General features: G+C 51.2%; 6 protein-coding genes across 6 annotated transcripts; 4 read left to right on the top strand and 2 right to left on the bottom strand.

The window, feature by feature from the left end:
- Nucleotides 1–274: 274 nt before the first annotated feature.
- Nucleotides 275–2,221, bottom strand: APUU_41322S (GIY-YIG nuclease family protein; the record flags this gene model as incomplete). Its single annotated transcript, XM_041704492.1, has 1 exon — nt 275–2,221. One exon carries the CDS (start codon nt 2,219–2,221, stop codon nt 275–277), a length of 1,947 nt encoding a protein of 648 aa, XP_041557072.1.
- A 4,841-nt stretch (nt 2,222–7,062) lies between these two features.
- APUU_41321S (uncharacterized protein) lies at nt 7,063–8,583 on the bottom strand (the record flags this gene model as incomplete). The annotated part of the gene is made up of 5 exons (XM_041704491.1): nt 7,063–7,225; nt 7,287–7,849; nt 7,898–7,948; nt 8,008–8,286; nt 8,344–8,583. The coding sequence occupies 5 exons, from the start codon at nt 8,581–8,583 to the stop codon at nt 7,063–7,065; spliced, it is 1,296 nt and encodes a 431-aa protein (XP_041557071.1).
- A 2,639-nt stretch (nt 8,584–11,222) lies between these two features.
- Nucleotides 11,223–12,487, top strand: APUU_41320A (uncharacterized protein; the record flags this gene model as incomplete). The annotated part of the gene is made up of 3 exons (XM_041704490.1): nt 11,223–11,302; nt 11,363–12,410; nt 12,455–12,487. The coding sequence occupies 3 exons, from the start codon at nt 11,223–11,225 to the stop codon at nt 12,485–12,487; spliced, it is 1,161 nt and encodes a 386-aa protein (XP_041557070.1).
- A 1,045-nt stretch (nt 12,488–13,532) lies between these two features.
- Nucleotides 13,533–14,390, top strand: APUU_41319A (uncharacterized protein; the record flags this gene model as incomplete). Its single annotated transcript, XM_041704489.1, has 3 exons — nt 13,533–13,551; nt 13,667–14,079; nt 14,136–14,390. 3 exons carry the CDS (start codon nt 13,533–13,535, stop codon nt 14,388–14,390), a joined length of 687 nt encoding a protein of 228 aa, XP_041557069.1.
- A 353-nt stretch (nt 14,391–14,743) lies between these two features.
- Nucleotides 14,744–15,628, top strand: APUU_41318A (uncharacterized protein; the record flags this gene model as incomplete). Its single annotated transcript, XM_041704488.1, has 1 exon — nt 14,744–15,628. One exon carries the CDS (start codon nt 14,744–14,746, stop codon nt 15,626–15,628), a length of 885 nt encoding a protein of 294 aa, XP_041557068.1.
- Nucleotides 15,629–16,209: 581 nt separating this feature from the next.
- APUU_41317A (NAD(P)-dependent oxidoreductase) lies at nt 16,210–17,061 on the top strand (the record flags this gene model as incomplete). The annotated part of the gene is made up of 2 exons (XM_041704487.1): nt 16,210–16,312; nt 16,379–17,061. 2 exons carry the CDS (start codon nt 16,210–16,212, stop codon nt 17,059–17,061), a joined length of 786 nt encoding a protein of 261 aa, XP_041557067.1.
- Nucleotides 17,062–17,095: the final 34 nt, after the last annotated feature.

Here is a 17,095-nt window from a genome sequence, read left to right as displayed (position 1 = left end):
CTACCGGCCGTACCTGTGATGGAAGTTCCCTGTTGTTGGATAGCCCTACCATGCTGCAGCCACTAGAGCCGATATAGAGATGCATGAACCGGCATGATGGGCCGTCAATTTAAATATACAAAGGGCTACTTGACATTTATAGCCTCCTGGTATGAGATTAACAAAGTAGAAGAGGTAACCTGCACATTTATCCTAAACAGCTTGGATATCATACATACAGTCAACGCCATCCAGACGATACATCTAACTATACAGCACTGCAACATCTGTACAGTCAATGCTTCTTAGGTGGGCCCTTAGACTTGCCTGTCATCTTCATGAAAGTCGATACCCGTCGGATCATACGCATCGCTCCGCCATGCTCTCCCTTTTTAGGTGGATCTGTACATGCCCCATTCACGTCGGATGATACATCTGTCTTCCTCTGCTTCCCCTTTGTTGCTGTCTCCTGAGCCCACTTCGTCCATCTATCTGCATCCCGCGAAAAGCCCATTGGAGGAATCAGGGCTCTGTCGTACCCTCTCTCAAGCAGAGTCGCCCACGCCTGGACACTCGCGCTGATGACATCGCCTGGGCGGTTAATCCAGTTGAAATGCCCCGTTTTGCATCCGTCGCGCCCACATGTATCCTTATGAGTCCAGCCGTCGAATTCCGCCAGAACCAGACCTTGGATAACCGCTGCATCTGTACATCTGATCTCGAGATCCGGAGGCAGGTTGGTGTAGCGTTCTCTTTTACTTCGAGGTTTGTCCTGCCGGTAGTATATCTTGGAGGACCCTTTCTGTGGGTGAGGAGGCGTGAGATAGATGGTGCCAGGGTTGTAAGGGTGTTCGGTGTTTTTTTCAAGAAGGTCTCGTACCTTCTCATCGACCCGGGTGCTTGAGGGCATGCTTGTGGAAGGGGGCTCGGAAACTGGGTCCACGCTGCTTTTCGGTAGATTCGAGGTCTCAATCTTGCTGGGAAGCACATCCTCTGCCGGGATGGTAGGGCCAGGTGAACTAGGTGAGCCCGGTTTGGCTCGGGGGAACAAAGCTCTTACAACGGACTCGGATTTTCCTTCAATGTCGTCGTTGTCTTCATCGGGGACCTCCGGTTTGCGTGTATCATACCTCACTCCAGGTGTCGGCGAGAGACCATACTCTTCCATGCCAAAAGACCCGGGGGTCGTCGCGGGGGTGGTGCCTGGGGTATCACAACTACTTGCAGGACTCGACGCAGTCGACGCAGTCGAAGCAGTCTCAGAGCCAGATATGTTGCCCGAATTCGTAAGATCGATTCTCTCTGGTGGGGGTTGCTCCTGTGAGGAGTCTGTATGACCTGGGGTTCCGTCCATCCATCGCATAGTCTCTTTAAGAGCCCATCTTCGCCATCTGTCCTGGCGGTTCGAGAACCCGGCCAAAGGAAGTATTTGATGATACCCATCAATAGCAAGGCCACGTCGATAGAGCATGCTTGCGTAAGAGGACCAGGCCCGGACGCTATCCAGGATTACTGGCAGCGGCGCCTCAAACCATTCCTCGTGCTCGCGGGGGCACATGGTACACTTATGCCTGCGTCGGTATAGGGCAAGCTCTGCATGCACGACTCTCTCGAAAAGGTACGCATTTGGACATTCGGTGAAGCAGTGTAACTTATGTTTTGGGTAGCACTTCTCCCAGCCCTCCATAGCTCGACTGAGATCCGCTCCACAGCCAACTTTGTAAGCATCGCTTGTATGATTGTCACTAAAGACATACAAGCATTCTTTTTGCTTAACTCCAATGTTCCCCGAAAGCAACTGGCGTACCATCACATCGAGGGCCTCCGGGCTATCAGGCTTCTTCCGGGATCGAGGGGTATAGTAGCTGTGGAAGCGGAGCGACTGTTTGTCTCGAGTGCTGGCTGCAATTGGGGTCTGTGGCTGCGTAGTCGAGACTCGAGACTGAATCTCAGTCTCCCACTGAACCATGGCAGCGTCGATATCTTCAGCCTCGCCGTGTGCATAGCAGAGGGTGAGGCTGGCGATTTGCTGTAACAAGTCTGATCGGTTGGCCTTATCGAGGACATCGGTGGCATGCAGCTTGTCGCAGAGATCCTGCAGCAGCTCTCGCTCTGCTGGACTGTGCAGCTGAATGGGCTCCTGGCATTGCTCTGTGCTGGAGAAGTGGGCGCATGTCTGGATGCCATTCGAGGAGCACTTGGATGTTATAGACTGGAATTCGATGAACCGTACCTCCGACATTTTACCTGACTTACCTAACTTACCTGACTTCCTGACTTACCTGCCTTGTCTTCGGAGAATGTCAGCCAAGGTCAAACAGCGGCGAGCAAAGTTCCAATTCAAGTACCATTCCCAGACCCGTGGGAATGGGATGTGCGGCAGCTAGGCAACGCCTTGACCCCCCTGCGGCACAGCCGATGAAACACCCCAGGATTGATATCCCTCCCCAGATAGGCAGGCGGGTCAGTTAATCCTGACCCCATTGGCGCAGGGAACAGCACGAGAGGCTCGGTGCCTGGCGGACCGTCCCAGCTGCATGGACCCGACGAACCATCTCCAATCAACGTGTCGCAAGGATGCTCACGAGGACATTCTGGCAAGGATTATAACGTGCTCGTATCTGTTATTTGTGCTCGAACATGCACCATTTTGGCCCCCAATGGGTGCCAGGTGCCAGGGGTATCGGTTATCACGGCCCTTTTGTCTGCCTCAAGCGTGTCTGCTCCCCGTGATAGGAGGGTATTCCCGCTGTGGACACTATAGACTTTGGTGTTTCTTTATCCCAACACGAGCTCTAATCCTCCCGCTGTCTTATCCGGTCGTCCGGTTGTCCGTGGGAAGTGGAGGCTGCTACTCAAGCCGTGCACGCCTAGCGTAACAGACCCCTGCTAGTGGGCTCAGCTGTGAGCTGTCACACTGCCAGGAACTGTGCCTTCTATCCCAGCCCCTGAATTCCCTCCATTCACCGGTTGGAGTCACGGATAGAAGGCTGGCTAGCGGGTATTCAGACCGAACCCTACTGCCAAGCTGCGTTGCGAGATATAGTCGATGAGTTCAATATAGAATCGTCCAGGCTTGCGCATGTTCAATGAGGAACTGGTCACAAAAACCAGAGAATTTGCTATCGAAAAGATCCTACCATCAAGCCAGGAGTAATAGACCGGTCAGCCAAGCTACCGGTATTGCGTGACGCTTCAGGCACGTTTCAACTCCTAGTTCGCAAATATGGTCTGAGCGCAGTTACCACTTACCAAGTTGTATTGTGTAACCACGCTGGGGCAAAGACTGACTATGACGAGACGAGGACTGCCAGGACGCAGTTTTATGTAGTGTGTACTCCTCTTATTACATATAACGCTGGTCATGGAACCATTGCAGCAGTGGCGGGTTGGGTCCAGCAGGAGAGTGCAAAGCAGTCCTATGACCCTATTGGCGCCAGGATCCCCTGCCGCACTGAAGCTCGACACTAATACCGATTAGAATAATGCATGCAGGGAAATAGTCATGTACTGACAATGAGTTATCTCACTGCTGCGTTGGAGCCTCCGGCTTAATCATTTTCTCAATTCAACATCACCACACAAAAGGATAAAAACCCATTATTGTCTTATCAATCCAGTTGACAACCATTTCAGCATGGAACATAGGCGGTCTCAATTATTCTATCGCTGTTATGCCAATACCAGTGCTGGCCAGTTGAGGTCAGGACGGTACTGGTATCATGACAACCATCCGGGCCTATCCAGGGCAGAGCGCCTTGGCGAATTCGACAACCATCGATTACTACACAATAGACAGCCTACTGCGCTAGTATTTGCCACGGACCGTCTTCTCAGGGCCGTGAACCGTGCCCTCAAGAAATATCACTACCACGGCGAAGCTCCAGAAACGATCTAAATCGTCATTATTCGACTGCCGCACGGCGAAACCAATAGCGGACCATATCATGCCGAGAGGACTGCTCGATAATGGCGGTATCAAGACTCTAATATCTTCAGACATGAGTCCTTGTTCGATTGGGGGATTCCTGAAATATTTATCGAGCATCGCCTCCGTCAAAACACTACTTCAACGGGATATTGAATGATTGCTCGGCTTGCGTATTTACACCACGGACGTCTTCAGCTTCAAACTAATGCAGGATATGATGGTCAAGGATATCCTGGAACCCCATCCATACGACACAGGACGCTGGCTGGGGAGTTTGGCATATGCATTTGGCGGCCGGGAATGCACCTACCAAGTCGCATTGCGGATTCTAGTAGACTGTCTTGGTGATTTCGTAAACGAGGAGTACCAGCCTGTCTCTCTCCATACGCAGGAAACATTCGTAAATCTTGACTTGAGTGATATTCTGGCCATCGAACTTGGGATTCGTGACCAGATTGATTGTTGCTTCGGTTTCTGGTTCATCTCATGAGGCTCGTGAGGCCTCCAGCTACACAGAGAGGTAATATAAACACAGAGATATGATGTTCCATACATGCTCCAGGTTTGGAAGGTTTTGGATGACTCGTTTTCCGTAATCTTTATCGTGGTAAACCGGTCATTGTATTGTCTGGAAGTGTCTTCTCGTTGAGCGATAGCTGGCCCTATCATGCCGCAGAGAAAGCATTAAATATCTTTCTCCCAGCATGAGTCGCAGCAGGCACCCATTTTCCCATATTCCCACAGTCTGTAGGCAAAAGGGCCATTAACAGGCAGCTACTTAATTCTTAGCCCGTTAGTGCTTATATGCAGATGCACGAACCCCGCATGACGCGATCTCTATTTAAGCCTCAGATATCTGAACAACTCTCGAACAGTCAGACATGAGACACTCTCCTACTTGCATAATGGGAGAAATAGAGACTTCCTCTTGCCAGGCATGCAACGACATCGTCAAGGCATTCACAGCCAACGAAACCCGACCCAGGATCAACCTCGGGTCTTTCCAACAAGCGAAAGCTTCAGGATGTCTAGTCCATACACCTCTTTTACAGCAATTCCAGGGTCTAAGGGACCTCCCTGATAACGATGAAGTCGAGATAATGTCGGGTACGGAAGGTAGTAGTGTGTGCCTGCGGCGTGCAGGAGCAGGACCGTACTGGGATCTGGTACTCGTCAAGAAAGGCCAACAAGGGCACGTTGGAACTGGACGCATCCTGGATCCAGACTGGGCTGATGTCAGCCTTGTCAAGCAGTGGAAGGATATGTGCATGAAATCTCACGGCTCGAAATGTGATAATCCTATGAAAGTCCAGCCCGTGCGGCCTCTTTGGCTTATTGACGTCGAGAAGAGATGTCTTGTACCTGGTTCTGGCAGCGGCTGCGCTAGATATGTCGCATTGAACTATACCATAGAAGGCGAGGAAGAAAATCCCGGAGGATTCAGGGTCGATGATCCAGAAATGGTCGAGAAGCTGCAGCAACCGAGTATCATCGACAGCCCTGAAATATCACAGGGACTGCCGCCGATAATCCAACACGCGATATATCTGACATCTACACTGGGCGAGCGCTATCTCTGGGCTGATGCACTCTGTTCTCTTCACGGCAACGCTATCAATACAGACGCAGCAGCACAGCGAGACCTCAGGGGCGCGATATACGCAAGTTCCTTGGTGACCATTATATCCACAGACAAAGACAGCCGCGACGGTATTCCCGGACTACAAGGTATATCCAGCCCTCGAGAACTAGAACAACGAATTATTCCATTTGGAGACGAGAACATCGCCGTCCGCAACACCGGAATCTTCTCGATGGGCGCCTGGAGCGCATACCACAAACGCGGCTGGACATACCAGGACTACAAGATGTCGCCGCGGAAGCTCATGATCGTTGGGAATGAGCTACACTGGGAATGCCAGTGCAGCGCCTGGCACGAGGAACTGACGTTCGGCACTGAACTCGACCAGTACATAGACCCGCGGCTGAAAGTGATATTGGCTGGATTTCCGGATCTAGAATCACTTAGCCACGCCATCTGCGGTTATAACGACCGCGAACTGGACAATGACGAGGATATTCTCCCTGCTATAACGTCGCTCCTGTCTGTGCTGAGTCGCTCCTTCGCAGGGGGATTTCTCTACGGTCTCCCTGAGATGCTATTCGAGAGAGCGCTGGGATGGGGTCCATTTTGGAAGTTCACGAACCTCAGGCGGCGGACATCGAGTAATGCTCATCTTCCCTCCTGGTCCTGGATAGGCTGGCAGGGCATGGTGGATATCGGCCGCCACGAAGCAATGAGGATTAACCCGCGGGTGTCAGTTAATCAGGAAACGATCCCTATCACAGAGTGGTATACAAGCAAAACCCCAACCGGGTATCCATTGCGGAGAATAAGACCTACGTGGTTCGAGAACCGTGATACATACAAAGATTTCACTAGGGCTTTGCCATCAGGCTGGACACGGCATGAGGCTCCCCCGCCGGATGATAAACGGAACAACCCAGGCCATGGAGAACCATACCTATGTCCGGAGGGCTGCAGTGATTACTATTTTAAGCATCCAAAGCTGACTGCCGCTGACGGGGACTGCGACTTTTGGTACTATCCTTTCCCGGTTCCTGATATTGAACCGTCTACCCCGGCGTTCATGCCAGAGCAGACCCCTTATCTGCACTGCAAAACGACGAGGGCTACGCTTTGGGCACGGATATCACCTGGGCGGAACTCCAATGAAGTTTACCTTTTCAACAAATCCGGGACTGAAGTTGGAAAGCTGCGTCTTCATAATGAGGAGCAGCTAGAGGGGTTTCCCACGGAGGGAACAGATGATATACCTGGAAAGGATGTCGAGCTCGTTGCGATTTACCGATCATGGCGACGCGAGAGGATCGTTAATATGGAGAGAAAGTGCTTCGACAGCCTTGCAGACCCTTGGGAGAGCTACCAAGTGCTGTGGGTGGAGTGGAAGGAGGGTGTTGCGTACAGGCTGGCTGGTGGATATGTGAAGAGAGAGGCTTGGGAGGGACTCGATTTGGAGGAAATCTCTCTTGTTTTGGGGTGATTAACAAGCGTAACATTCACATAGCCTAATTAACTAAACCTCATTATCTAGTTGACGGTCGATGTCCAGTTGCAGAATCCAAGGCCATCATCCCCTCCAAGTCACTTCAATAATGGCCAAAAACGACCCCTTCGGCTGCTTAACGCTTGTCAATTCGAATCGCCCATCGGCCTCCTTGATCAGATCCTCCCAGTTCTTCCTCGTCCGCTCCAGGGAATTCTGAAAGCCCAGCATGGTAATATCGAATGCACTGCATACAGCGTATTAGCACGCTCTCTCCTCCCCGGTATGAATCCTGATAGATAACTCACCGATAATGCCTCTCGACCATATAATGCGCCTCATGAAACCCCGGCACTAGACGCTCATTAATCACAACCTTTGCATCCGTCTTCAAACTCGGCACCAACGCCCGCAAGATCCTGGCTGCATACTTATCCGGCCAGTCATGCAAGACAGAGGACAGAAGATACACATCCGCATCATGGACCGGCTGCTCGGTGAAAAAGTCATGCACTTGGAAGCTCACCCGCCCCTTCAGCTGCGCAGGGAGGATGGATTGTCCCGCGTCTACAATATCACGCAGATCCTGGACGATGAATGTAGCAGTCTCAGCGGCTGGATGTGCGTGCTCTGCCAGTGCGCGCGATATATGCCCGAGGCCGCCGCCGACGTCGACAACGGTCAGCCCTAGTCCGTCGCGGTCATCTGGTGCGTTGGTCTGCCACGGGAAAGCCTCTGCTAGATATTTCGGGGAGAAGCCTGAATGCCTCGTTTGCCAGTCCATAGCGCTGGCGATTGTGGCTGCGCGGTCGGGCATGCTTGTCAGCGCGCGGAAGACAGGCTGGTCTATGTTGTTTGCGATATTCCAGCCCTGTATTGCGTTAGGGGAGTAGGGTTAGAGATGGTTGAGTGAACATACGCAATGCTCAGGCTCCTGTGAATCTGGATACTGTGATACGGCGTCGGCGATCTATACCATTAGTTGAGTGACCTCTTCGCAAGGATCGTTTAAAGCCTTGGTATATGCACCTTCAATATCCCAGGAAGACCCTCCTCCGCACCAACACGAACCCAGTCCCGCATTCCTTTATTCTGGCACAAAAGCCGAGACGCCGCAGTATGGACGTAGAATCCCGGCTCGGCCTCATAAAAGACATGATGTGTTGCGCTGTGTGCGAGTAACCGACCCACGACACTCTGACTCAGGTGCAGTGCTTGTGCGAGATCAGAGACCGTGGTCCCCTGCTCTGGGAAGTTTTCTGCGATGCCGAGACGGACGATAGGATGGATGCTTAGAGTTGGGAGGCGCTGCATATCAGGTAATCAGTAACCCTCCGTGGTCTCAAGTGTGGGTAAGCCAATTACTGTCTCAGGTACAAGCAGCTCTGTGGGCTCTGAAAGGAGCGCATTGAGCTCGTCAACCATACGGAGAAGCTGGTCCTTTAGGTTCCTAGCTTCTGACTCCGGCGCATCGCCGTGGAGATGGGATGGCAGGCCATGTTCAAATGTTGGTTCGGGGTGGCCTGTCAGAGCCAGTTCATCGGCCAGACTGTTGGCGGTTTGGAATATATCGGCAGCGCGTTCCTTTAGTGTGAGGGTATCCATATTGGCACGAATGAAGCTCGAAGGAATCGTCGCCTCTCAAGAGGAGGGGTCAAGCTTATATGCCAGGCCTAGTAATACTACGCGGGGCATATAACTGGAATGGGAAGGCGGGGTGTGAGGGACAGTCCGCAGTCTAGACGTATTCGACAAGGCCTTGACGAGACTGGCCACTACAATCTAGCTTGCTTGTTAGTTTATAACGTTAGTGCTTATGCTGGTTGGTGCAAAGACTATGGCCAGCGCGGGACGTCTGATCCACTGCTGGGATACATAATGTTGAAGTTAACATTGTTATACACTTTAGACGGATAATACCAGGATAGACTTAAAGTGAATAAACAATAACTTGGCATATCAGGTCCATGTAAATACCTTCAACCCTGTGCAGGACACAGCCCGACCACCAAGCCCATACACGAGCACCAGAGCCCTAACCGCCACTAAACCAGCGACCCAACAACGCGACAATCCGCACAGCAACACAAGTCGTGGACGCCAATGATTATGGGCATTGAGGATCGACGCGAGTATCTGGCTCGCGGGATCGGGGTCGGATCGTCGCTGACGCTGGGGCCCTAGGGTAGACTGCCTCTCAGACTTGTGACCTGGGCATGTAAAAGCAGGCTATAGATAATTCTAACCTATCAATCAGGGTCCATTAGGTGGCCTCTGATGTGAAAGAGTGAGGTGTTTTTGTTTCTACCGATACCTCCGAGTATCATCTAGACGGAGCACGAGCTAGATCGACGCCGAAGGATACATCACTTGGCTACGTTAAAGGCCCAACTTTGGTATACCTGGTAGCGGATTTCATTTGACTTCAGGATCTTATGCGATCTAGTACTGGAGGGGACTTAATGCAAGGCTTCGTACCAGACACTTCTGGAGTACTTTCTCGTGCCTCGGTGGCTACCAATATATTTTGTATACCTAACTCCGCTAGGCCTGACTTTATATCTCTATCATCATACCTGGTCACTTTTACCTAGCATGTGCTGTAGCAAAGACGCTAACTGTAGTTGTAAAGGCAAGGGCTGGGATCGGGCTTCAAATTTCAATAACAACAGCTGCAAGCTCGCTCCATTTTACATTTGATCCCTAGTTTACCGTCCGGTCAAACTCGTATTAGGGCCGATAAACGAGTACGTATCCTACTATACCTGCAGATACTTGTCATCGGCGCAGGACATTGTGATCCGCAGTCTGGGTGAAACCAGCACCACTGGGCGCAGACTGAAAGGTCGAGTACATGATGATACTCACCCACGCATCTCTAATATGTAAACGTTGGCCGCTCAGCTTCTGCGGGCGATATGCTCTATTAATCACGATTCAGACTCGGTCATGATATCCTTCGCGACCCATTATATCACTCCACCATGCAGGTATATGATGTGCCTGCTATGGGACAATCTCCACTGCATTATGCACAATAGCTCGATGGTCTTCCTGGATTGCCATATGCTATACGCAGTACACTAGAAATGTGGCTACTATGCTCCCTTAAAGGTGTCATCTTATATCTGCCGGCTGGTTCAGCATATAATGGCCAGATCACTGTCAGCTTCTGAGCCCTAAGATTGTGTCTTTCTTTCTACCCCGTGTAAATAACTTTCGTGATCTTTACTCAATCCATGGACACGGCGTTTGTGCTGAGATGTATAAATGGATCTTTCCTACGCACTGCAGATATTTGCGAGATAAACCACCTTGGGTTGAATGAATGATTTATTGCAACATCTGAAGCAGAGTATCTACAATTTAGGCCCTTAATATCTACGGTGATAAGCCTGGCCCATCCAAACGTCATTGTAAGCCAGACGCAGATTTCGCAGCCAATAAACACCAGCTATAGGACGGCCAATCTCCGATATGATCCTTCAACCACATAAATCAACAGCCCTCCATCATTTCAGTCCCAGTTGCAGATTAATGCCCGCGACTGCTACAATATGCTTCTACGCCGGCCTGTCAGTTACAGACACAGTGAGCGTTTCATCTTCTCAACGGCGTCCGTCATCTTCAGATCGGGATCGAAACCTTTGACAAGCTCTGAAACGCGCAGATCGGCTGCCTAGACCTGGACAATCTCTTTCATGGTCTCTCGGAAATTAACAGCCGAGACATTATCTTAGTATCGCCGTTAGTGGATCATAACTTAGTCCGAATGACAGCGCCCATCACGTCGTCGCTGGCCCAGCTGGCGACAGCATCCGCGCCACCCGCGCACTTGCGTGTTGCAGAGTAGCAGAGTAAATGATAAGCAAGTCAATGTCCGGCATATCCTGCAACGCTGCAGGGGGCGGGAACTCCCAGCCAGCCGAGACTCCCTGCCAAGCGCTGTAATAGCACGGCATTTGCCCGACATCGGGTCTTGGCCAGTGCCCTAATCGAGTCAGCATCCCTGCGCCTCGTCCTAATTAGACTGCCAGGGTCTTGGACGGTGCGTGGCCGGCCGTTTCAAAGTGGCTTCGAGGGTCTTGTCTCCGCAGATCTTGTGTCACTAGGACCTGAATGCGTGATCTTGGTCATCATTAGCAAGCACTGTATCACCTACTAGGCTACTACATAAAATACATATATGTGATTGTATCTCGATCGCGGAGCTGAACAGAGTAAACCAGATATCAGACTCTACGATGCGTTCCTCGCTTGCTTTCTTCTCCCTATTGCCAGTCGCATTTGCGACCAGGCCTTTTCTCAATGAGCCTGATACCGCGTATGCACTCATCTCCAAATACAGTATACATCCCACACCAGACTAACAAACCCATTCCAGCATCGAAGATGTCCTCGGAGACACCCCATCCGGCAGCCTCCCAGACCTGGAGAACATGCTCGGGCTACCCGACTTCGACTGGGCCGCGCGGCGCTACCTCAACGCCTCATCCTACACGTACTACCGCAACGGCGCCGCCGGCGAATGGTCCTACAGGAACAACCTCGAAGTCTTCGGGCGGTTCCGATTCCGGCCGCGCGTGCTGGTCGACATCACAGACATCGAGTCGTCCCTCTCCACCAGTATCCTAGGCCACAACTTCTCAGCCCCCTTCTATATCAGCCCCTGCGCGAACGCGGGGCTCGGGCATGAAGAGGCCGAGGCGAATTTCGTGAAGGCTGCCGCGGCGGAGAATATCCTGTATATCCCTGCGCTACTGGCGACGCTGAGCATGGATGAGATTGCGGCTGCGAAGCCGGCGAATGCTTCGGACCAGGTGTTGTTTCAGCAGGTGTATCTGGATAGCAATGAGACGGCGACGAAGGAGATCTTTGATAAGGCGAAGGAGCTGGGGTCCAAGGCGATTGTGTATACGGCGGACTCTGCGGCGGATGGGAATCGACACCGGGCTAATCGGTTTGGTGTTGGGTCTGCGGACTCGGATTATACGTTCCAGACTTGGGGGTATTATGAGAAACTAAGGGGGTTGACGGATCTCCCGATTGTGTTGAAGGGGATTCAGAGTGTTGAGGATGTCAAGTTGGCGGTTAAGCATAAGGTCCCGGCTGTTATTCTTTCGAACCATGGTGGTCGTCAGCTTGATAGCTCGCCGTCTTCGTTGGAGGTTGCGCTGGAGATCCACGAGGAGGATCCTGATCTGTTTAACCAGATTGAGATCTATGCTGATGGCGGTATTCGGTATGGTGCGGATGTCTTGAAGCTGCTGGCGCTCGGTGTCAAGGCTGTTGGGCTGGGCCGGCCGTTTATGTATGCGAATACGTTTGGTGTTGACGGGGTGCAACATGCTATTCAGCTGCTGAAGCATGAGATTGCCATTGACGCGGGCAACTTGGGTGTCCCGGATTTGAAGCAGATTAACCCTTCATATGTAAGCCTGCTGCTCCTGTTTGTGTTCTTGGCTAACTGATGCAGGTGAAATGGGCCAATAATGGGTGGTTGAGCTGATTCATAGGATTCTTTCTCTGGCTTCTGATACAGAGTGATCAGGGTCAGGCTGTGCCAGAAGTCCAAGTAGTATAGAAGTGTATCATATTGACATATCTCGTCTGCACTGAGTGGAATGGTGGCATTTGCAATTTTCGTTGTACCCATTTTGGTTATACTTATATTTTGAACAATATCATTACAATTCAGACAGTTGCGCTATATAAACAACGGCCATACTCCTGGTGTAGCATACGCCATTCAACATAGAAATTGCAATCACAGATTGCTATTACTCATGGAAGTCCAGGCTACCAGCTTTATATACTGGTCATTCCAAATTCAATCAACTCATATTCTATCAACTCATATTCTATCAGGGTGTGCGATGTGGACTTCCGGCTCGGGTTCTCCACGTGGAGAGCAGCGCGAGTCAGTAGATGGGGCCGAATGGGGACACAAATGGGGACACAAATGGGGACACAAATGGGGACACATATCTATCCCTGATTTCTGCGGAGACTCACCTAGTCCCTAGCACCTACTCTCAGCCGGAGAAGCGAATAGCCGGACTTTCCTATGGGGTTGCAGATGCTTTATCCGCTCCAGGGGTTTACTGTCCATGTATCTGCATCATTCCTGCCTATACGGGCATCGAAACAGTGGCGTAATCACTCCAATATGCGGGGTTTATATTGAGACAATGGGGATATTTAATGGCAGCCTGGTCCGGGAATAATAGCTGGGTTTGCATCTTGATACCAGATTCCTTTACGACATGATTCTACTTCCTTTGGCCCTCGCTGCGTGTGCAGTCGCTACCGACCACGGCTCATCAGTAGGTCTTATACTCATAATCATAGAACCTGGCTAATAATAATAACAGTATGGAGGCTCCGGTCCTTACAAATCAGTGCGTCCTACATCATCCACCTGGGCTGGGCTTACAGAAGATAGTACTATTTCGAGGTTGAATCGCTTCCAAACCACACATTCTACCAGCCGTTGCAGTCTAGTCTGGACGATTTTGGCTCTGACCTGAAGCTCCCGGTGATTATCTGGGGTAATGGGGGTTGCGAACCATGGTATGTTCTATCTTTAACCACAGCGCGCAATGCTAATACGTATAACTATTCAGTACGCTACCACTTCTCCACTTCAGAAACGACCCAATGGAAATGAAATGGTGCTAATTATCAGACGGCCTCAAATTCCGCAACTTCCTCAGCGAAGTAACATCCTGGGGCGCGCTCGCAATCGCCACAGGCGCCGCATTCACCGACCCAGAAGTCTACGGCGACTCCGAATCCGATGCCAGCTCCGTCGCTACAGCCCAAGACCCCGGCGCACTCACAGACGCCATCGACTGGGTCTTCTCAAACGCCGGTAAAGGTCCCTGGCAACATATCGACCACACCCGCATCGGGGTCTGGGGCCAGAGTTGCGGCGGGCTAGAGGCGTACTCTGCCGGTGCGCACGATGACCGGGTTAGCCACCTTGGTATATTCAATAGTGGGCAGTTGGCTGCGAATGACAGTAAAGCTGTTGCGGGAAGACTCACGAAGCCGGTGTTTTATATCCTTGGAGGGCCGGGGGATGTTGCGTATCCGAATGTATGCTGTCTCATCCTCGATTATATATCGGCAGAACTGACAAGAATCGTTACCAGGGAGAACAGGATTACGCGTTCCTCCCGAATGCGACGGCCGCATGGAAGGGGAGCCATACGCTTGGCCATAGTGAGGCGTTTGATGTCCCGTATGCTGGTATCCCGGGGGTTACCGGGCGGAAGATCCTGCAGTGGATTCTGCGGGGCGATGCAAGTGCGAAAGACTGGTTTGTTGGTGATGCGCCGCATGAGGTTGGGTATGTGAATGTTACATATCAGAATCTGGATCGCGTTCATGTAGAGCCGATTCAGTGATGCGATTGGTGGTTGAGCTTGCGGTTATGCTTTATTGTGTAGGTGCATTATTTTTATTACTATTATCGATGAATACTTCCCTACAGTTAATAACCTCGATGTCAAGGCATCGGCTAATTGCCACCTCACCTGTGTGACCTTCGTCTTGCTAATCAAACTTGGCCTGAAGAACGAATCATAACCAGTCCTAGACCCAATCCAGCTAGTAATCTCTTAATCTCACCGGCTAAGCATTGGCGTTGGAGCCTAACGCTGAACACGAGGGGCCAGCCTCCCTACCTGCATCCACGCAGGGCTGCATATCCAGCATATTCTACATATAACACCAAAATAGCTTGAATATCACAGCCAGAATGCTACGCAAAAAAGAAATCTACACAAGCACAACCCCCATCCCCCCATCCGTCCCGCGCCAACTAGCCCTCGACATCCTCCACAGCCACAGCGAAATCATCACGCTCAACCCTCTCGTCCTTGCGCACCACCCCGTGAAAGCACCGCGCAGCGCCCCAGCAGACGAGTTCTACTCCACCTGGTACGAGATCACCCAGCGCGTCCAGTACGTCCCGGGGATGGGCAGGGTGGGGTCCGGGAAGATCAGCTTCAAGGGCTGTTTCCAGGACGAGGACTGGGGACTAGCAACGCATGTATATGCGCCTCTGGGTGTTGATTTGCGGAATCGGTACCGGATTGAGAATTCCCCAGGTAAAGGTCAGGATGGGGAGGGGTTGTTGTTATGCGTGGATACAGAGCTTGAGTGTAATATCACGCTGATGTCCACGGTGAAGGGCCAGCAAAGTGCCGCGTCCAAGGCGCTTATTGATCGATTCGTGAAAAAGGCTGAGCTGGTTGACGCGGGTGTTTTGCAGGCGAGTGTGAAGGAGGATGGTAAATTGAGGACGTTTAACCCGGCTGATCGGAGCTTGCAGCCATCGTCGCCGCTGTATTCGGGTTCGGGCTCTGGGGATATGTCGCGGTGGTCATCGTATCAGATGCCGGACTCGCCAATGGCGCATTCGCAGGCTGGGTCGGTATCGTCCCATGTGAACTCGCAGAGGTCAGAGCCTAGTCGGACCTTTGCTGCGGAGCTGCCGGCCGAACCTGTCTACCAACCCTATAGACCGGGGTCTGGTGGTGGCAATGCCATGCAACTGCCAGATACCTCCTCTTTGTTGCATCCTCCAGTTGGACATTCTGCTGAATTACCAGCAGAGACGAAGCCGGGTAGATGGGGCTAGAGGTTGATGATTGCAACGGCCGGCTGATAGTATGACCAAACTATGTTTTTAATTATGTATTTAGCCATATCAAACCTATTGCAGGCACATTTTAGCTCACAACGTCTTGAACCCAATCTACTAGATCAACTTGAAAAAATGAGATCTGTAATTAAACATTGATGGAGGTGAAGAATCACCACTTCACCAACATCGTCAATGTGTACATCATATACATATATATATATATATACAGATCTGCAAGGGGACGTTGCACCATTGTGTTTCTAGTTGTATAATAATTATTAGAGCAGCCACTATTGAAATGCTTATGCGATGATAAACTCCAGCATAACTATTTCCGCCAACATTATTCCATCTTGTCTGCACTTATGATTGGCTGGAATTCACAAATTCATCTGAGTGGGGAAGGTGATGATGCCAAGTCCGTTAATCAGCCAATCAAAGCGAGTACAAAGCTCCGTCTGCAGACGGAGACTTTCACGCATTCTATATAGATGACCGTCCCCAGGTATTCCAGCTGGATTATTCCATCCTCTAGACTAATTTCTCTCAAATACACCCAAGAAATAACCCTAGCAATGTCACAACCTAAACCAACCATCGCCTTCTTCGGTGCTACAGGCGGGAGCACCATCTCCTGTCTGGCTCCGGCGCTCGAGGCTGGATACCGTTGTGCTGCTTGTACGTCACCGTCATTCAAGACAAGCCCCAGTATAGAATAAGAATATTGTTGTTAATATCCAGCAGTAGCCCGAACTCCCTCCAAACTCCGCGACCTGCTCACACAGCGCGGGATGCCGGAGTCAACCATCACTGCAAACCTCACCATCGTCTCCGGCACAGCGACAGAGCTAGAACCCGTCAAACAAACCATCCAGATGGGAAATCCTGGCTCCGAGATTGCCGATATCATTGTCTGCGGTATTGGCGGAAAGTTGCTCTTCACCAATCCGCTCGCCCCGACGCTGGATAATCCGACGATTTGCCAGGACGCCATGCGGACTATCATTACGGCTGTGGATGAGATTAACAACAGCGGCAGCAGTGGTAATACAGAGCAGAATAAGCCGTTGCTTATTGCCCTCAGCACGACCGGGATCAGCGATATCCAGCGCGATCTCCCGATTGCCATGATTCCGATGTATCACTGGATGTTGAAAGTCCCGCACGAGGACAAGAGGGTTATGGAGAAGGTCATTGTTGATAATGGCAAGAATGTGCTTGGTGGGTATGTGATTGTACGGCCCAGCCTATTGACTGATGGAGCCGGCGTTGGTGATCCGAGCAAGATTAGGGTTGGTCTCGAGACGAGTCCTGCTGTGGGTTATACAATTTCGCGGGAGGATGTTGGGCGCTGGGTTTTTGAGTATTTGGTCCAGAAGGGAGGAGAAAGTCGGTATATTGGGGAGGCTGTTACGATTACTACTTGATTTTGCCAGTGGCTATTGTTGTGGGAGTGTATTT

Source organism: Aspergillus puulaauensis, chromosome 4 (assembly GCF_016861865.1).
Source record: "Aspergillus puulaauensis MK2 DNA, chromosome 4, nearly complete sequence".
In the NCBI taxonomy this organism is placed as follows: domain Eukaryota; kingdom Fungi; phylum Ascomycota; class Eurotiomycetes; order Eurotiales; family Aspergillaceae; genus Aspergillus; species Aspergillus puulaauensis.
The sequence above is the reverse complement of the archived record's forward strand: the minus strand, read 5'-3'. Positions and strand labels throughout refer to the sequence as shown.